This window comes from Anabrus simplex, chromosome 8 (assembly GCF_040414725.1).
Source record: "Anabrus simplex isolate iqAnaSimp1 chromosome 8, ASM4041472v1, whole genome shotgun sequence".
NCBI lineage: Eukaryota > Metazoa > Arthropoda > Insecta > Orthoptera > Tettigoniidae > Anabrus > Anabrus simplex.
The window spans coordinates 131,702,759-131,721,662 of NC_090272.1; the positions used below are offsets into that span (position 1 = coordinate 131,702,759).

Below are 18,904 nucleotides of genomic sequence, written 5' to 3' on the forward strand. Positions count from 1 at the left end.
TTGTGAGTCCACTCGCACTCCATCACTAGGGTTAACCATGGGGTCTCAGCTGGGCTGTTGTTCCAGGTTCCTCCTATCATATTTTCATATTTCCTAACTAATCTCCCTTGATCAACTCTTGTTCTCTTGTGACCCTGCTGATATTAGGTTCAAGAAGTTTAAGAAGTCCTTCATTTTGCCTGCTCTTCATGATACCAATATAGTTGGTCCATTATTGGACATTATAAATTTTCCAGCTAAGTCATTCCTGTTTGCCAGCATTTCACCCCAGTGTGCTAAGTTGGGCTCATCAGCTGGTAAATAGCACACCTACCAAGACGGATGACTAGTGCATACCGTGAAGGCCACTGCATAGTCTATTTGGAGCCACCAGCAGTGCCAATGCACTATGAGAAACTTTGTCTCATTTTAAAAAATTGATGCCTGCCTGGCCATCAAAAATTTTCAAAAATTGATGTCTGCCTGGGTGCTCACAGCCCACATCTGACATCCAAATACTTTCAATCTACCTATTTCTTCCTCATCCAACTTCCTACTGAATCACAGTTCATACGGTATCTGAAAATTTATTGCTGAGGATAGGCACCTATTTCTTAAATAGACTTAAATAGACTGCAATCATTACCACTTCTCTCCAAAATTCCTTTGGTAACCCAGACTGGATCAATAGACATCTAACAGTATCAAACATCGTTCTATTCTGCCTCTCTGCTAATCGATTTTGTTGTGGAGTGTATCATACAGACCTCCTATGAGCAATACCCCATTTTTGCAATTGTGCTTGAAACCCATTAGTGTACTCTGTACCATTGTCAGATTTTACTACATTAATTCCTACACCATGTAACTTTTCTACCTTTGCTTGATACCTATGAAACACCTCCAACACTTCATCCTTATTTTCTACACACACAGCCACATTATATCTGGAGTATTCATCAATCATAGTTACAACATATTGAGCTTTCCCAAGTGATGGTGGACTAATTTTTCCAACTACATCAGTGTGCACAACATCAAGTAGTTTTTCTCCCTTACGCTCACAAGACTTAGGTACTCCCTTGTTACTTAGTTTCCCCTGAATGCATACAGAAAAAGTATTAATATCATTACTTCTTTTCAATTCTAACATAGGCAATTTAAACAAAGCTTCAGAATGTACATGTCCATATCTCTTATGCTACAACCTAACCTGCCCAACACATTTAAATGCTAGATTATTATTGATTATTGGTTAAACCTTCAGTGGTGTTCACGCAACATTAGTACCATGGTTACTGCTTGCATCGCCAATATCTATGTGGGGTATGACTGTCCTATGTTTCTTTCTCGCAGATGACTCGCAGACGATGTGATCGAGCGAAGTACAACGCTACCATCCACTCTACTTAGGAACTAGACCATGAGTGAACATAGGCCTCTAGTTACCTGAGGAAACACCATTGGTCTGCACTGGTTAGGGTAGGACCTGGAAAAGACCATTGGTCTGGATTGGTTAGGGTAGGAGGAGGTGGCAAATAGAGTGCAGAAGAGCTCTCACTTTTACCAGCAAGTATGAACACTCCTCTGGGATCCCAAAGTACCATCAGAATCAAAGCTGATGATGTTCAATCAGTACTTCATACCAATCTTAACATATGATATTGAAACCTGCACCCTCACTAAGAAAGACTCATCAAGGTTGCAACATCCGAGATGAAATTTCTTAGGTCCACAATTCAAAAAACCAAACTGGACAAATTAAGGAATGATGTGGTTAGGAAAGAAGCTGGGATTGAGACATTATTGTTAGATCAGGTCAGCACAGACTGAGGTGCTTTGGGCATGTAATGAGGATGGAGCCAACAAGGACAGTATATGTTAACTTGGAGAGACATGTGGCAGGGAAACGGATGGTGGGAAGACCAAGAACCCACTGGATGGACATCATAAAGATGTACATTGCAGATTGGGGAAGGACACTGGAGGACGCCATTAACAACAGAACAACAGAACAGAATGGAAGAGGCTCGCCAACAGTACCTGGGAAACTGGAACTGTAAAATGATGATGATTCTATATTCATGAAATGATGATTGCTACTGTCCGTATGCTCGCACATCGTTGAACATCTGGCATGATTTTTAGCATTGACATGTTCTTTGTGACGTACTGAAATATTCCTCTCAGACTGTCTGACATACTGTTTACTGCATTCCTGATGTGTTAAAATGTATATACCCGATTTATTATACATGGTGTGTGAATTAAACAAAATTGCTTCCTATTTCAGTGCTGGCCTGTCATTGCGTTTATCCTACTATATGCTGCTATTCATGTTCCTATCTTTCTATATTCAACTTGAGCATTTATTGAATTAATTTTTCTTCTTCTTGTCCTCCTTCCCGATTTATTGGGTTTGGCAATTGACATTAATTTAACACCTTGTTTTATGGCTTGATGTCTTACGTGGAGGGATGTTTTCAATACTGTGTATTTCACTGATGGATGCTAGTGAGGTGTGTTGTATGCTGATGTAAATGAAGAGAAATGTGTTAAGGCAAACACAAACACCCAGTTTTCGAGCCAGAGGAATTGACTATATACAGTTAAAATCCTTAACCCAGCTGGGAATTGAATCAGGAGCCCTCTGAACCGAGTACCAGAATGCTGACAATTCAGTCAACGGTCTATACATTTATCCAATTAATTAATGACTAGGGAAAATACCTAAGAGAACTGAACGTTAGGTACTCGGAATGAGGAGATAAAGGCTGTTAGGAATGAACTTGATTGATGAAGCGGTACGCTAAACTGGCTTTGGTGGTGGGGTCATGTAAGGCAAATGGAGGAGGATAGGTTCCCTAGGAGAATAATGGATGAACAATTTCTCACTCAGTCAGCAGGCCAAGTTGTACTTTAAGAATAAGGTGAAATATTTGTCTAAAAGGAAGATATTTCTCTTTCCTCACTCAAAATGTTCCTGTGGTTCTTTTTTGGTCATTTTAATTTTATGATTATTAAAGTTATTGAATTTTCATTGTATTATTCTTTATCCCTCAATAATAGTTCCAGTATACAGTGTAAGTTCTATAAGATACTCTTGTCTAATGGAGTACTCCTGTGATCTAGGGGTAGTGTGCCTGCCTCTCACCCAGAAGCCCTGGGTTCAATTTCTGACCATGTCAGAGATTTTATCTGGTTCTGAGGGCTGGTTCGAAGTCCATTCAGCCTTTGTGATTACAATTGAGGAATTATCTCAGCCGTGAGGATTCACCACACTGATCATGTGCCACCCCATAATCTGCAGGCTTTCGGGCAGACCAGTGGTCACTTGGTAGGTCAAGGCCCATTGGGACTGAAGTGCCATGAGTGTTTGGCATGTTTATATTCTTGCTATAATGTACTGTAATTTTTAATACTGTGCAAGTCAAATATAATTTTAATGACATTAATTGTGGAAAAAATGCTCTAGTTACATTTCAGGAATTCATATTTTGTTATGACAGTGATGCTGTGCTGTAAAATGAATCCAAGACACATACTGCTTATGACATTGTTTTTGTCTAATTGCCTGACAGACACTTTATGTAAGTTATACTGTTATGTATTTATCTATATGTAGTCTAGATACTCACCTTGTTGGCAAATAGCAGAGATTACCAGAAATAAGCTCTCATACAGAGAATATTTATTTTCTGTGAGACATTCCTTGTATCCATATCGATGACCGAGACTTTGCACCAGAGTTAGAAATACAGCTGACACCAGCATGGTGAGTACAACAGTGAGCCACAGGCGAGTGGAGAAAGGTTTGAGGAACAAGTCCCATGGTAGTTCCTGCCAGTCCAAGTGGCGAATATATACCTCGTACCTGGAGACAAAAACATCATTAACCATGTACAATATTTCAAAAAATAATAATCTCAAAGTATTTCAGTTGCAGTTCAGTTCATTTCACCATTTAATTAATTAATAAATAAAGGGGATATGCACAAATTATCAAAGAGATTAAAGAGTACAGGTCTCTACTGTACTCATTCCCAGCATAGGGAGCCAAGAATAACGGCCGAGAGGATTTGTCTTGCTGACCACACGACACCTCATATTCTGCAGGCCTTTGGGCAGAGAAGCAGTCGCTTTGTAGGACCGGGCCCTTATGGGCTGTTGCACAATGGGAAAAAACTACTGTACTCATTAATTGCCTTGATTTTCCCTCCCCCCCCCTTTTTTTTTCTCGCACTTTTGGATGTGATATTGATCGCATTTTTTCTCAGACAGAGAGCACGCACAGTTGTCATTTGCCTTGTGAAATCACTATCATAGCGTCTGTGGCATAGAATTCAAGCCATATGTGATCCCATTTCATAATTGTGACAGGTTTTGTAGAGAAAGAAAAGAGAAAAATGTATTGCATTTGGACATGTAACTACGACTAAAATGTAAAGGGTTATCATTATTGTTTGGTGATATTCTGGAACATTGTGAGAACATTGTGACTTGGACTTTTGGAACAGGGGGTGTCTGCCCTTGTCGATTCTAGAAGCATGTTCATAGTTTCGTAAGACGGAAGGTTCTCGATAAACATTAGAAGCATATTCTACTATCGTGATTTATGAGTTTCATGTCCGTATTGTCAGATTACACATATACAGATAAGAAGGGATTTCCACCTTATCAATACTGTTATTGTAAAAAAAAATTATCTTACAGTACTGGTTTCAACCTTATCTGGTCATCATCAGCTGAACATAGTTTTGTACCTTTACGTATATGTTAGACAATAATTGACATTACTCAGATGCCATATGCTCAATTTATTTGAATGTGTCCAAATTGGGCATGCTAAATGTAAACTGAATATGTGTTATTGTTTGGGGTATGTGGGTATAAAACTGTCTTCTTTAAGACTTGGAATTTGACTATGCAACCTAGTCTAATGCTTAAATCTAAGTTGTATGTACAAATACAATAAACACATTAAAATACATTAAAACAACATGTGTAAAAATGCCTCATGGGTTTGAATATGCGTGTCTGGCATATATCTTCATTTGGCTCATGTGTTAGAGTTTTTATCCATAGTTGTGCATCAATTGGTGCTTGTGATCATAGGTAATGATGTGGGTCTCTTAAATTGTCATATTGTTTGCTTAAAAGATGTCTTCATGTATACCTATAATAAAACACTTTCGTTGTTAACAAGATCCGGTTATGTGGATAGAGGTAGGTATGTGCAGCTCTGTTGTACGTGGAGTCTTGTTCTTTAAGTTCTTTAAGCAGATGATGTGGTCTTGGTCATTCACGAGTTGTTTGATATTAGATTATGGTGGAGGCTCCTTCCTCCTTTACACCTGTATGCTGGTGTTATAGTTATTTGTGAAAGATAAAATAAAGTGTAAGTAATGAATTGTAAATTGAAGGAATGCCTGAGGGTGTGTGCTGATGTGGATGTGTACATACTATTGTTGTCATGGCTGGGTTGTGTTCGATGTGAGAGCTTGCCATTTACTACTTTGCGTTTGCCTTGGGCTTGTGCCTGCTGTTGTGAGGGGAGTGAGCGGAGGGGTAGAGAGAGACTCTGTTGTGGGGGTAGGGGTGGAGCTAGGCGTGTTGTTCGACAGTCCTATGGCACGTGTTATGTTCTGTTTATTAATTATTTTAAGGTAGTCATTTTTTTTTAGGACAGGGATGACTTTATTGAAGATAATATTAGTTTATTCTGTAAGTTCATTTATATTGAAATTGGGATTAGCGTATTGATCTAAGGATATATAAAACTCTTCTGTTATATTGAGCAGGGGGCCCTTGGGATTTATGTTTAGTATTTTTATGTCACTTTTGATGTTTGTGAAACTGTGTTTATATTCTTTGATGTGCTGGCCTATTGCGGAAAAATTATTATGCTTTATAGCATTTAAGTGTTCATTGTATTGAATAGTAAAGTTTCTTCTGGTGCTCCAATATAGCTGGTCTCACAATTGTTACACTTGATGCGGTATACTCCTGATTGGTTGTATTTGTAGTTACTATTGATTGTCTTAGGCCAGCACATCGTCTTTTTCACTCGTAGGATGACCTGCCCGATGAATGTCCGCCACAGTTTGCCGACCATCGTTGAGGCTTTTACCCAATGTGCCACTGTTCTGTAAGGCAATGCAGATTCCCCGCAAGCCTCCTGAAGACTTTGATAACACTGTCGTGCTGTACGAGCTGTGGCATATTCAATCTTGATCCAACTCCGTTGTTCTTGTTATGTTAGACCGCTAGCTCACGTGTGACTGTATTTCTCTCGCTTGTGCGCACGCAGATGATGTGGGAAGGGCGAGTCCATTCCCTCTGAGGTAAGGTAGGTATGTAACCAACGTGTGCTATAAGTGACAATATTAGATTCCATTGCATAGCGTCTCCACAGCAGTGTTGCCACCATTTAAGTTCCAACCCTCGTATGACAGTGTTACAGAGATGGTCCCTCAGAGAAACACAATTAAGTTTCTTTCCATCCTTTCCTGACAGACTAGAAGTTAATGAATTTAGTTCTTAATTCTTAAAAAAAAAGATTATTGTCATGTTCTACCTATTCAATACTTAATTATATTAAATTATATTATTGAATTAATCAGACCACTTAACAACAGCAACAGCAAGGGCTGGAAGGCAGGACATGTGGCAACTTCTTTATGAAGATTCACCTGAGTTCAATTATTACAATACTAACTTCATAAGGTTCCATATTGACATCTGATTTAACATATATTGTAATACACAAGATTGATAGTATATCATCCATCTGGCATCTAGCATAACATCTGTCTCATCAAATAATGTCGTGTCTACAATGACAACTTTTACCAAAGTTAATTCAAGAACATTTTTTAAGCAATCAAACTTTTTACATAATGCTATAGAAAAATGTGTCATGTTTATTTTAAAATGTGCTAGTGATAAATCATTTAGTGTTTCCTTTCTGTACAATAATTTTATATTTTCAGTTATCATTGTCTAAATTGTGAATATTCCAGATCCTTGTGGTCATTCATGGTTTGTGAACTGATGTCTTTTTAAAATACTACTTTATCCATAATGTGTCACTACCAAGTGGTTAAATTCTTCAGATTCTAGCTGAAAATGGCCACAGAAATGCTGAAAGATGTACCGATACTAGTTTTTTAAGATGACTTTAAATGTGAATAATATAATTAAGTACCAGTATTGAATAGGTGGAACTTCGCAGTAAATCATTTTTTAAAGAATGAAGTTCATTAACATTAAATGTCAATACAGAACACAAAACAAAATTTATGTTGCAAGACTAAAAGTTGGTTGACCTGTTTTTTAATTGAGGATTCTGTCTCAGTATTGCACGTGACAATAGGCAGTACACAAGTGTCCATTACTTCCCTCTTAATATTAAGTGGATAATCATTCTTGTAACCATTGTGGCTTGATTACACAAATAAAGTAATATTAAATAATGAAACTTTAAACACTGTAAAAGAAAACTGAAGGTCCAACAAAACATTGCAGCACAAAATATAAACAAACAGGTTAGGAAACATGACAACTACAGAATGGATGTGGAAAGTGGCATGGAACCCTGAGAGGTAATAGAACGTAGCCTTTTGCGAAGAAAGAAAATGTAGAGGGTAATTGCCCTTGGATTACACACATTTGTTATAAGCAAAAGGAAATGAATCAAAACTCATAAGAGAAAGAACAAATCAAACCTCATAAAAGATATTTACAAAGGTAAATTTAAGTGTTAACCGTGCCCGTAGACATGCACAATGCACATAAGAAATTTAATCACAGGTTTGAATGGAAGTAAATTATCCAATGATATATGACAATTAAAATGAGGGCAAATCCCAATCTACACACAGTAGAAATAAGACCAAACACAGAGGTACAGAAAACTTGCATCACTACCTAAAACACTTATGTAATGAACATAGATTTTAAGTACTTATGTAAGGTGACAGAAAAACTGGGAGGCAAACCCGAGGGATAAGTTATTTACATTAGTTTAAAAAAAGGATTGCCTCCGAAACAAAAAGTACAAGATCTTAGCTGAAAAGCTAATTCATTTTGACAAATTTTAGCGATGAATGTGAATCTTGAGGATAAACTCCTGCATAAGATAAAGAAATTATTAAAATGAAGTTAAAAACCGAAATAAACATAGAAACAGTGCTTACCCTGAGATTAGGTATCCCGTAATGGGACTAAAGGAAGAGCATGTCCGCTCTCTAAGATGGTCAGATGATCAAAGACAGAGATCCTACGTCACTCCTAATGAAGGAGCGGCATAAGATCCAGAAACAGGATATGGTGCAACCACCAAAGAGAGCCAATGAGAATTTAGACTTTTTCCTCGACTTTCACATTCACCAATTACATTTGATCTCATTTTCTCCAATCAAAAATTTCCTTCTTGCTGATAAATGTTTGAGAAAAGTCTTTGTTTACGCAACAGGAAATGCACTTCTAGAATCGGACATGTAGGTACACACTGTTTCACAAATTTTGATAACAAACTAAAATATTAAAATTCACAGATAAATGATAATTTTGGTACAACACATTAAAAAAAAAAAGTTTCTAAAACTGAATTCTTCCAAGTACAAAGGTCCAAACAAAATAAAAACTTATACAACAACAACAACAACAACAACAAAAATGTTAAACAACAAATTAAGAAATTTCAATCAATTCTCACTGCTGTCTTAATACTGCTACAATTCTTGAGAATGAAGTAAGTGGCCAGTATTTCTTCCAGACAATTGCTGTTCTCTCATCTCTTTATCCAGCCTGCTCTGAAAGGATACTATCTGGCTTAAATGAAGGTATTCATCAATGTATTCTGTTGTCTTCTTAGTATAATTATGTTTTTCATAAATAGAAGAAGCTCATGCTCTCTTTTGACATGACATCAATAAAATCAGAGCTGAGTACATTTGAACCTTATTGTTATGAAATCATGTGCTCAAAGTTGGGCTCTGGTGGAACTAATGATCCACTCTGAATAGTTGAGGTACCATTTGATTCCAAGTGTGGGACATGAGAGAAGATATGACACTTAGTCGGCCTCAGTTAAATATGCAGGGCAGAGGGAATATAAAAAAAGGTTTAACTATTTTAATGTCTATTACTTGGTTTGTGATTAATAACTCTGAAACCACAAGAGATAGTTAACATGTTTAAAGATAGAATTTGACACCTTACATTTGAAAAACAAAATGGTCTGAATAACAAACAATAACATGGCAAGAGAGGAGCCCAAAATTTGAATCCGGATTTTTTTTTGATAAATCAGCAATTTGGCCATCTAAATAACAGTTCTGATCCCTCTTGTGTGGTACCATTGGAAAGCTCTCTCTGAGCCTGAGATGTTGGAAATATCACAGTTGCCTCATGACTCTTAGGGATGAGGTTACGTGGAGGTCAAAAATGTGATAATGTGCATCTGGGTCTGTTTGCCCACTCTGTACTGCTGGTGTTGTACTTTTTATTTTTATTTTTATCAGATGGGTATTTTCATTTATGACTTTTAAAAAATCTCTTCAGTTATACTTCATTAGTGAATGTTTTCCTTATGGTAAATGGATATTTCTAGAGGCTGTGGTGGGCAGTTCAAGAGAAAATATAGTATTCGCTGAAGAACAAATTCTTGCTGCTTTAGATGAAACTGATACAAATGTTGACTTTGATAGCAGGACAGCTGATTCTGAAGACAGTGTGGGTGCTGATGAATATTACACATAAAGTCAGCAGATGAACAAAATGGCAGAGTCTTGTGATGCATGCCAATGACTGATATGCGAGAAGTCTACCATATGATGCTTTGGAAACTGCAACCCAAGGTAAGCCAAGTGGTACAAAGAGATATATGGAGGGTTGCACCAGTTAAGTTTGGACGATTTGATGTACCTTTTGTCCTAGGCGATTCCTTTTCTTCAGACCCGGTTGTGCTCGATGTGATATCCACAGACATGAACTATTGCTCTATATCTCAATTTCTACTGTAGAAGACTTTGATGGAGTACAGGAAGAGGAATATTGTCCCATATCTCCTTGCATACTTTCCAAAGATCCTCAATAGTGGCAGGACGTCTAGAAGAAAGCCCTCTTTAACAGGAGACCAGAACCACAGATATCCATCAGCAAGGTGTCCAGGGATTTGACAAGGATGTTGCTGAATTGTATGACACTGACACCCATCTCTGGTTCTTTTTTCTCATAGTAAGTGACTTATGACCTGGCAGTATGATTGGATGCTTTATCCATGTGGATCTAGATGTTTGAAGTATCCTCACTGTACAGCCAAGGGATATCTTTGTTGAAATAGGGGTCCATGACAATTTTCTGGAAGTAGGTAGCATTTATCTTCACATTTTTTGTCACTCTAAGGATTCTGAGTTTACCCCAGGCACAATATCCTGCCACTACCATGAACCACTAGCAAACTTTTCTTTGTTTTCATTGATGAAGTTTGAATGCTCCTTCTGGCATTTTGGGCGATAGTAAATTGCCTGGGACTTGTTAGTGTCATCCAAATAAACCATTACTTCATCCAGAGTAACAACTGACTGCCATTTATCTCCCACTAGGTAGTTTATGTGTAATTTTCTGGCATTAGTGAACCATTCTTTAATGTGCCTTGCTTTCAAAGCACGTCCACGTGCCTTATGCTGCTTTGCCAGGTTCAGATTTTCTTTAATTATGTGGTAGACTGTACCTTTTGTGGCTGGGAAGGTGTGTTTGAGTTGGTGGATTTTCCTTCAGGACAGCGGCCTTTACCTTCTAAATGGTGTCCTGTGTCCTGGAGGTGTTGAACTCTCTTCAGCGGCAGTTTTTTCTAAGTTATTGTTTCTGGCGGGAAATCATTCTGATGTAATTTTATCACACTGCCTACAGAGGACTTACTAGTGTTGAGACCTTTCACTTTACATTGTTGTACAATTCTTGATAATGAGAAATTAGCATCAGAAAGACCAACAATGTAGCCTTGTCATATATTTACGATTCGTCAGGCCATGAGCCAACAATGGTATGACATGACTGTACGTGGCACTTCTCTAAATCACACTGACCAGACAGAACAAGAATAACAAGACATACAGCTGTTTCCAGGAGTGGCACGTGCGCTCCAGGTCGTATCCTGTATGAACTGGGGCAACCCTCCATATCACTAACATGCCTAGATCTGTTTGTACATTTAATCACACATTCCTTTTCTAATAACATTATGTGTAAAATCCTTAATTAGGTAGGTAAGGGTTATTCTTCCCGAAGGCAGGTCCGAACCTCCGCAGAGGTGTTCCTGAGCCGGAGTTTACGTGCGGTAGGGTGGCCAGTTCCTTTCCGCTCCTCCATTCCCTTACCCCCCCCCACCAACAACGCGTGGCAACTTATCCAACTCCTGACCATGCCCAATGTTGCTTAACTTCGGAGATCTCACGGGATCCGGTGTTTCAACATGGCTACGGCCGTTGGCAATCCTTAATTAGGAGATGTTTTTTCTATTTTGAATGTTTGGCTATCATAAGACATCATTTTGGGTAAAATAAATGCTTTTAATGTTCAGTGTACAGTAAATAATTTGTAAAACAACTGAGGATTTTTATTTATGGCATTTGGCTACTAAGAAATTGTTTTTAAAATATTTGTGTTGTTTTGACCCTTAGCACATTAGTTACGATACTCAAGTCTACTGTTCCAGTTAAGGGTAACTTAACTAATGGAAATTAGGACTCCCTATTGACTTACCTGAATGTCAGTACAGGCAGGGTGTACCTAACTTCCTGGTTTTGCTCACTTATTGCTGTTTGTGTCACATCTCCAAAAGCCACATCTGCTTCATTTTGTGCAACCATCCTTGAGATAGCATTTCTGTCTCTGCTCTTTGGAGAGATGATGTACTCAGACCTGAGAGGAAACTTAACTACTACAATTATTGCACAATACCAAATACATTTGAGAATGTTTATTATTAAAGATAGTAAGTAAATTGTCCAGTCTCAAGCCCAGAATGAGAAAGGAGGAATGTTAGGTGTGTTGATAATTAGCTGTAAAATTGTTACTACCAAGTGTCGGGCAGTGGCAAATAACCTGTCTCCCTACAGGGGTCAACAGCTTTTGGTGGATGGGCCATTCTAAGAGGGTAATGGGCCCTCAGTGAGGGAACTGCTAATTAAATCTCATTGAAGGTAGGATTTGTACTCCAGTAGAGTGACTACAAAAGGTGTTGGTACTCCATGTTAATGGCAGCCTGTGTTCCTGCTGGAAGTACAGTAGCTATAAAATGGTTTTGGGTATGGCAACGTGTAGCTCTTATGTTCTTAAGAAAGGTGTGAGAAGTGGGCAACTGACAAGTGAAAGCATTAAAATAGGAATTATGAGTGTGGTGACATTAACAGGGAAACTGAAGGAAGTAGAAGATTTTATGATAGACAAAGACCTGGCAATTTTGGAACTAAATGAAACCAAATGAAAAGTTAGAAAAAGAATTGAGAAGAGGATTTAAATTGTATTGCAGTGGTGGTGTGGAAGCCAAGAATGGAGTAAGGGTTGTAATTCAAGACCTGAATGAAAATGTTGAGACAGTACAATGGATTATTGATAGGATAATTAAAGTAAAATTAACCCTAGAATGGTAGACTACGTAAAAATGACATGTCTGTCATGAGCAGGCGCATCCTTCATTTCCCCCCACTCAAGGTTATCGCTTGTCCGGCCGGAAGTGCATCCGCTAATCAGTTGTGAAACAGAAGTGGCCACGAATGGCACCCATGCTCCCGCCAGTTTGTCTATAGCTTTCGCCCATTGAAACTCTACACGTAAATATGACTTACTCTACCAATGCACGTAAATTTCTGCACGTCTGTTTAACGTATGTCTACCAATAATGGATCTTCTCTTCACCTGCACTACGTATATGATATATATAATTAACACACAATATAACAGCACACACACATTTATGTACAATAAGTATTTAATTAATAATAATATTTCTGATTGCAGAATGGCAAAGTATCTGGATAATGACGAGGCGATAGCTGCGCTTTTAGGAGAGTTGTCAGATGAGTCGGAAGGTGAAGAAGACAATGTGGAAGTGTGCTCTGATTCTGAGGAATATAATTCTGACACTGATGAAGACTATGTGCCAATTGAAGATGATATCATATATGAAGAATTGAGTGAAGTAATACGTGACATAGAGGTGGAAGAACATAGCAACTCTGGAAAGGAGGATCCCGTCTCAAGTGGAGGTAAAAGGAAGAAAATATCACAGAATAGAAGAAAGAGCAGCAAGAAACGGCAAAAGGAGACCTCCAGAATATCTACTCAACGTGGAGCTTCCAGTGGAAATATTTCTATTCCTCTAGTTCAGAGTGATAAACTCATAATGACTGGATGAAATGGATTTCAGTGGACAACAAAGAAAAGGAAAAATGAAGGGAAAACTCCACAAAGGAATGTTGTACATATTCGTCAACGGTAAACCCGAATGTTTTGAGCTATTCTGAACCTAGTGCTTGCTTCCGTTCCTTCCTTGCTATGGATATACTAAAAACAAATCTCAAATATACAAATGAGGAAATGGATCACCAAAGAAGCAACTATAATGAAAAACAAAGGAAGGACCCTACTATAAGTAATATAACTATGGACGAACTTCTGGGTTATCTTTCTTTGGTTATACTAGCTGCAACTCTGAAGAATAACCATCTGGCGGCATCTAAATTGTTTGATGCTACTTTATGTGGTGAACGTTATCGGGCTACTATGTCAGAAAGAAGATTCAACTTCATCACAAATTGCCTGAGATTTGACGACAAAAGTACCTGTGAGGAGAGGAGAAATGTGAATAGACTTGCTCCTATTTCTGACATCTGGGAAATGTTATGAAGAATTGCTGAGGAAATTACACTCCAGGTTCTTACATGACAGTTGATGAGAGGTTGGTTGGGTTTCGTGGAAAATGCATATTTCGTGTGTACATACCCGCAAAACCTAACAAATATGAGCTAAAAATAATCATGATGTGTGATGCAGGAACATATTACATGCAGGATCCCTTACCTTGGAAAAGGTACCACACCTGCAAACGTGCCGGCAGCTCAGTATTTTGTGAAAAAACTCTCTGCTAACATACAAGGAACTAACCGGAATATTACAATGGAGAGATGGTTCACAAGTGTACCCCTAATTGAATCCCTGTTGGCACAAGATATTACTGCTCTTGGAACTAATCGAAAGGACAAACCAGAACTACCTTTTGAGTTCAAGGACCCCAAGTTTATGCAAAGGAAAGTTGGATCCAGTTTGTTCATTTTTCACGAAAATGTGACAGCAGTGTCCTACATGCCAAAGAAAAACAAACTTGTGACAGTCATCTCAACAATGCATGAGATGCATCAATCAGTGTGAATGACAACAAGCTAGAAATGATCCCTTGTTTTATCCAAAGCAAATGTGGAGTTGATGTATTTGACCAGATGTGTTCAAACATGGACTGTGGACGGTGGCCACTGTGCTTTTTCTTTAATATGATGAATATAGCTTGCATAAATTCATTCATTATATATTCTTACAATTTGTGCAGACTCCATCGTGGAGAAAAATGCACTTTCAAGGTTGGACTCTATGACAGAACTTCACAAGCAACTAGCAGCTCTCCACCATGCAAACGAAGGTGAAGAACTCGCTCGGACAAGATGATGGGCCAAATCCAACATCAGCTTCAGATTACAAGGGACAGAGGAAGTACTGTGCTTTCTGCCCGTCAAGAATCAAAAGAATGACGACTACATACTGCTCCTGCAACAGGCCCATATGCGGCGAACATCAAAAGAAGAAATGTCCTGAATGTTCCACTTGATGACAACCTAAGTATCTGATGCTCTTCAGGCCGTGCCCTATCGTTTGGCATATTGTATGTCTTAAGTGTGTTCATGCTACCCCATTGTTAAGGCAAAATCAGAACTTTGTAATTCATTTCTTATGTGTTATTTGTTTTCAACGGAACATTTAACAGTTTCTGTAGGTTTTGTGCACCGTTCTGTGAAACTAGCTTCATTGTTTATTGTGACAAGTGAAATTATTTGTTTTTGTAAATATAGATAACTTACATGTGGATTTATTTGCTCATTTACCAAAAATTCCTTTGACATGTCATTTTTACATATGTCTACTAATAATAGGTGGGTGATTATGTCTACCATTCTTGGATTAAGACATAACTGTTGACATAACCTAAGTGTATGCTCCACAAATTGGGAACATACTGTAGAAATAAACCTGGAAGAATTTCAGGAGAACTTAGAGGAATATGTAGAAGACAAGAGACATTCATTGGAGACATCAGTGCACAAGTAGGACAGGAAAGGAAGGGAGACAAAGAGATTATTGGACCATTTGTCTATGTGAAGAGAAATGTTGCTGATGAAACCTTGACAGATTTTTGTAGAAGAAAATTATGATCTTATACAGTCAAATCTGTCCTAACAGACACTTTTATTTAGTGGACACCTCCATATACAGACATTTTTCCATGGAACTGATTTTATGTAGTGTTTAGAGTGTGCTATGTCTTCTGGTATGGGCTAGAGCAATTTGTTACTTTCATTGACCTGTCTCAGTCTCATCCTTGGCTTTGACAGTATGAAAGTGACCGAGGTATGAGCGATGCTAGTAATACCATTCCTTATGCAGCCAGTCCCTGTTATGATTGGTGTGAAAATATCGCCCAAAGGGTCGGCTGGTGCATGCATTTCAGTGGGCTTGGCAGACTGATATGCAATAGCAACTTCTGGCTCGGTGAGGAAAGTAATGGGAAACTACCTCACTCCTCATTTCCCTAGTATGCCTCTTCAGTGACACCTAGGCTGTCTATGAGAGCCTTTGGTGGAACTGTGGAGGATCAGACCAGCCTTCGAGCTGAATATCCAACACAACAAGTCATGTATTAAATTAACCTCATTTAAGTGGACACCTCAATTACTGGACAGCAGACATCGCTATTAGTCTCATCCACTTGCCGAGTGTCCACAGAGAGCATTTCAAGGTTCTTTGGAGGACATTCATAATGCAACTGAGGAGGCCTTAAAATGGATCAATGGACTTGATTTGGAACTATAGGCTTCTGCTTGTATATATTGTCTATATATTGTATACTTATTTATATAATCTATCTGTGCACATCATACGATAAATAAATAAGTCTTAAGCAGACATTTTACATGATCCAGGACACTTTTTTTACACTGGGCTATGTCATCCTTCCTTTTAAAACCATTCTGCAGACACGCAGAAATTCCTCTTTTGAACGTTTTTACTGTTTTGTGTCCTAGAAAAAGAGAGAAATTAATGTACATAGGGATGTTGTAGTAGCCATGAAGTCAATTCTTCTGTACAGGTCACTTTCCAAACCTTTCATTTTGGCCATCTTGCATTCTAATTAGTGTACATACTGAAAATTTTATTTGCCCCAGAATGCTGCCCAGTGACTGTTTTCTCACAAGTTACCATACGATCTTCCAACCTACCTTGCATAATTTTATTCATAACTCAGATTGTCGCTGATAAGGTTGAGGTCAGGTAGCTCAGTTAAACTTGAAAAGGAAGAGACTTACATGTGCTAATTGTTGAGAGAAAAATGCCATAGCATTTCAATTGCCCAGTAACAAGAGACGAGCTTGTTTAGATCTTGAGACAAAAAAAAATGTAATTGCAGAAACCACGAAGGGACTTTCAGTAGCAAAGCTTGCTGAAAAATTGAAATAAATCAAGCAGAGAAATTGTTCCACCTAATCATTATTCAATTTATTGATTTATTGATTGCTTGATTTATTAACTGATTTATCAATACGGACCATGAAGTGGATGGTTTGCAAGAAAAACTGAAATGCATGGAAACTCAAATAAACACAATATTGTTAAGAATAAGAATTGAATTTTGGGTGAGTTGGAAGAAAATAGGAATTGAAGAGTGAAATGAAAATGGGAGTAAATTTTTCAGAAGTGAACAGTGCGATATATGCGTGGTTCAAGAGTGTTCGAGCAAAGGCACTTAGGCTGAGTGGGCCAATGTTACAGGTAAAAGCGTGAAAAAATAGAAATAATCTGAAAGTTTAGATTCTTAAACAGATGAAGAATTTGTTGTCACGCTTGATCACGAGTATGGGGATAACATAATGGAACCATTTAGTAGATTAATTTCCTTTTCGAGAATATTTAAAAGAAGGTGCTAAATTTACACACACACACACACACACACACGCACACGCACGCGCACACACACGTACACACAGAGCTGAATGATTACTTCCTGAAGCTGTAATGTTTGTAAAGGCAATAAAATCACTTCTAATACCTCCCAGGCAAATATTTAGTTAGAAATTATTTGCATATAATGTGGATGTTCTTTGCTGTTAAAATGTTGGATTAATTTTTACAACCTTGTTTCAGCAGATGCCTGCTATAACGGACATTTTGCTATGTCAATTGTATCTGCAGAAGAGAGGTTTGACTGTAATTGGGATTACATAGTATACAAAAAAAAAAAAGAAAGATAGGCCTACAGCTGGGACAACAATACCAAGACACAGAGCGTACATCCTGGTTGAGAAAGGGAATCAGAAGCAACTGATAGACAACATAGCTATGCCAGATGCATCACTTGAAGGAGATCACAGAGTGGTGGTAACTAGATTCTGGCTTGGTAAGATTAAAAGACTTATGGAATTAAGACAGAGGAAGATAGGGACATGGAAACTATGGAAAAACAAAAGAAAGGAGGAGTTCCAGAATAAGTTGAAACAGAATGTCACAGGAAACAGCAAGAAGTGTAGCAGAAGAATGGACATGTTTCAAAACATCTATGGTGAAATGTGCAAATGGAGGAAGGACAGAGAAACTTCATGGTGGAATGATAGGCTTAAAGCTGCAGTTGAAGCCAAGAAAGCTGGATAAAAAAAGCTGAGGAAAAAAAAGGACAGCTGAGAATGAGGCAGAGTAAAAATAAAAATAAAAATGAACAGAAAAGGTAAAACTGTGTGAGAATAGTACAAGACGAGAAAAATAAATGACTTTATAGATATGGTACAAAAAGATGTCCATGGAGATAAACATCGAGAAAAAAACCCAACATAAACATCAACTTTATTAAAAACGAAAAGGGAAAAGAGCTGACAGACTGCCATATAGCATACTCCAAAGACGGAAAGAGTACTTTAAAAATCCTATGCAAAACAGAAGAGACCCAGTGATGACAACAGACAAATAATGAATCTGGAAGGTGTAACATCAATGTGGGAGGTTGACTGGGCTGCAAGTAGGATGAAAACAGGAAAAGCAGCAGGCATTGATGAGATGACACTAGAAATTATAATAACAGCAGAAACAATGGGTATGTACTGGCTGAATAGATTGTTTATAGTAATATGGAAGGAGAAAACAGTCCCAATAGATTGGGGGGGGGAAAGGAATCATACCAGTACCTAATTTTTAAAAAGGTGATAGGAAGAAATGTGATAATTACAGTATATTACCCTTATCCCATGTGCAGCTATTTGAGAGAATTTTAGTAAAAGGATTAGAGAAAAGATAGAGGACAGATTGGAGAATAACAGTCTGGATTCAAAAGGATAGACTGATTTTTTAAATCCCATCTTTACACCAAGATAATATACAGAAAAATTAATGTAAACCTTTCCCTTTGCAAAAATAACTTATGTCTTACAATATGTCTTTCAATAAATAAAACTCTTATATTGATAGTGAATGATTTATTTGCATCATTTCACAGAGATGGATACAGAGGTTCTTTTTTCTCATCCTCTCAAGGTCACTGTTCCTAAGGAAACATGAACAGCTGTTAGTTTCAGATCACCGCCAGCCATAAGACGTAGCCTAAACA

The 18,904-nt window shown here is 37.9% G+C and overlaps 1 protein-coding gene across 1 annotated transcript in view; it reads right to left on the reverse strand.

Moving 5' to 3' along the window:
* LOC136879337 (probable glutamate receptor) overlaps nt 1-18,904 on the reverse strand; it is a 112,823-nt gene that overhangs the window by 39,712 nt on the left and 54,207 nt on the right. Inside the window, exons 4-5 of the mRNA XM_068229073.1 lie at nt 11,749-11,907; nt 3,618-3,853 (exon numbers count right to left, since the gene is read on the reverse strand). Coding sequence (XP_068085174.1) covers nt 3,618-3,853; nt 11,749-11,907 — 395 coding nt within the window. The remainder of the gene's footprint in view (nt 1-3,617; nt 3,854-11,748; nt 11,908-18,904) is intronic.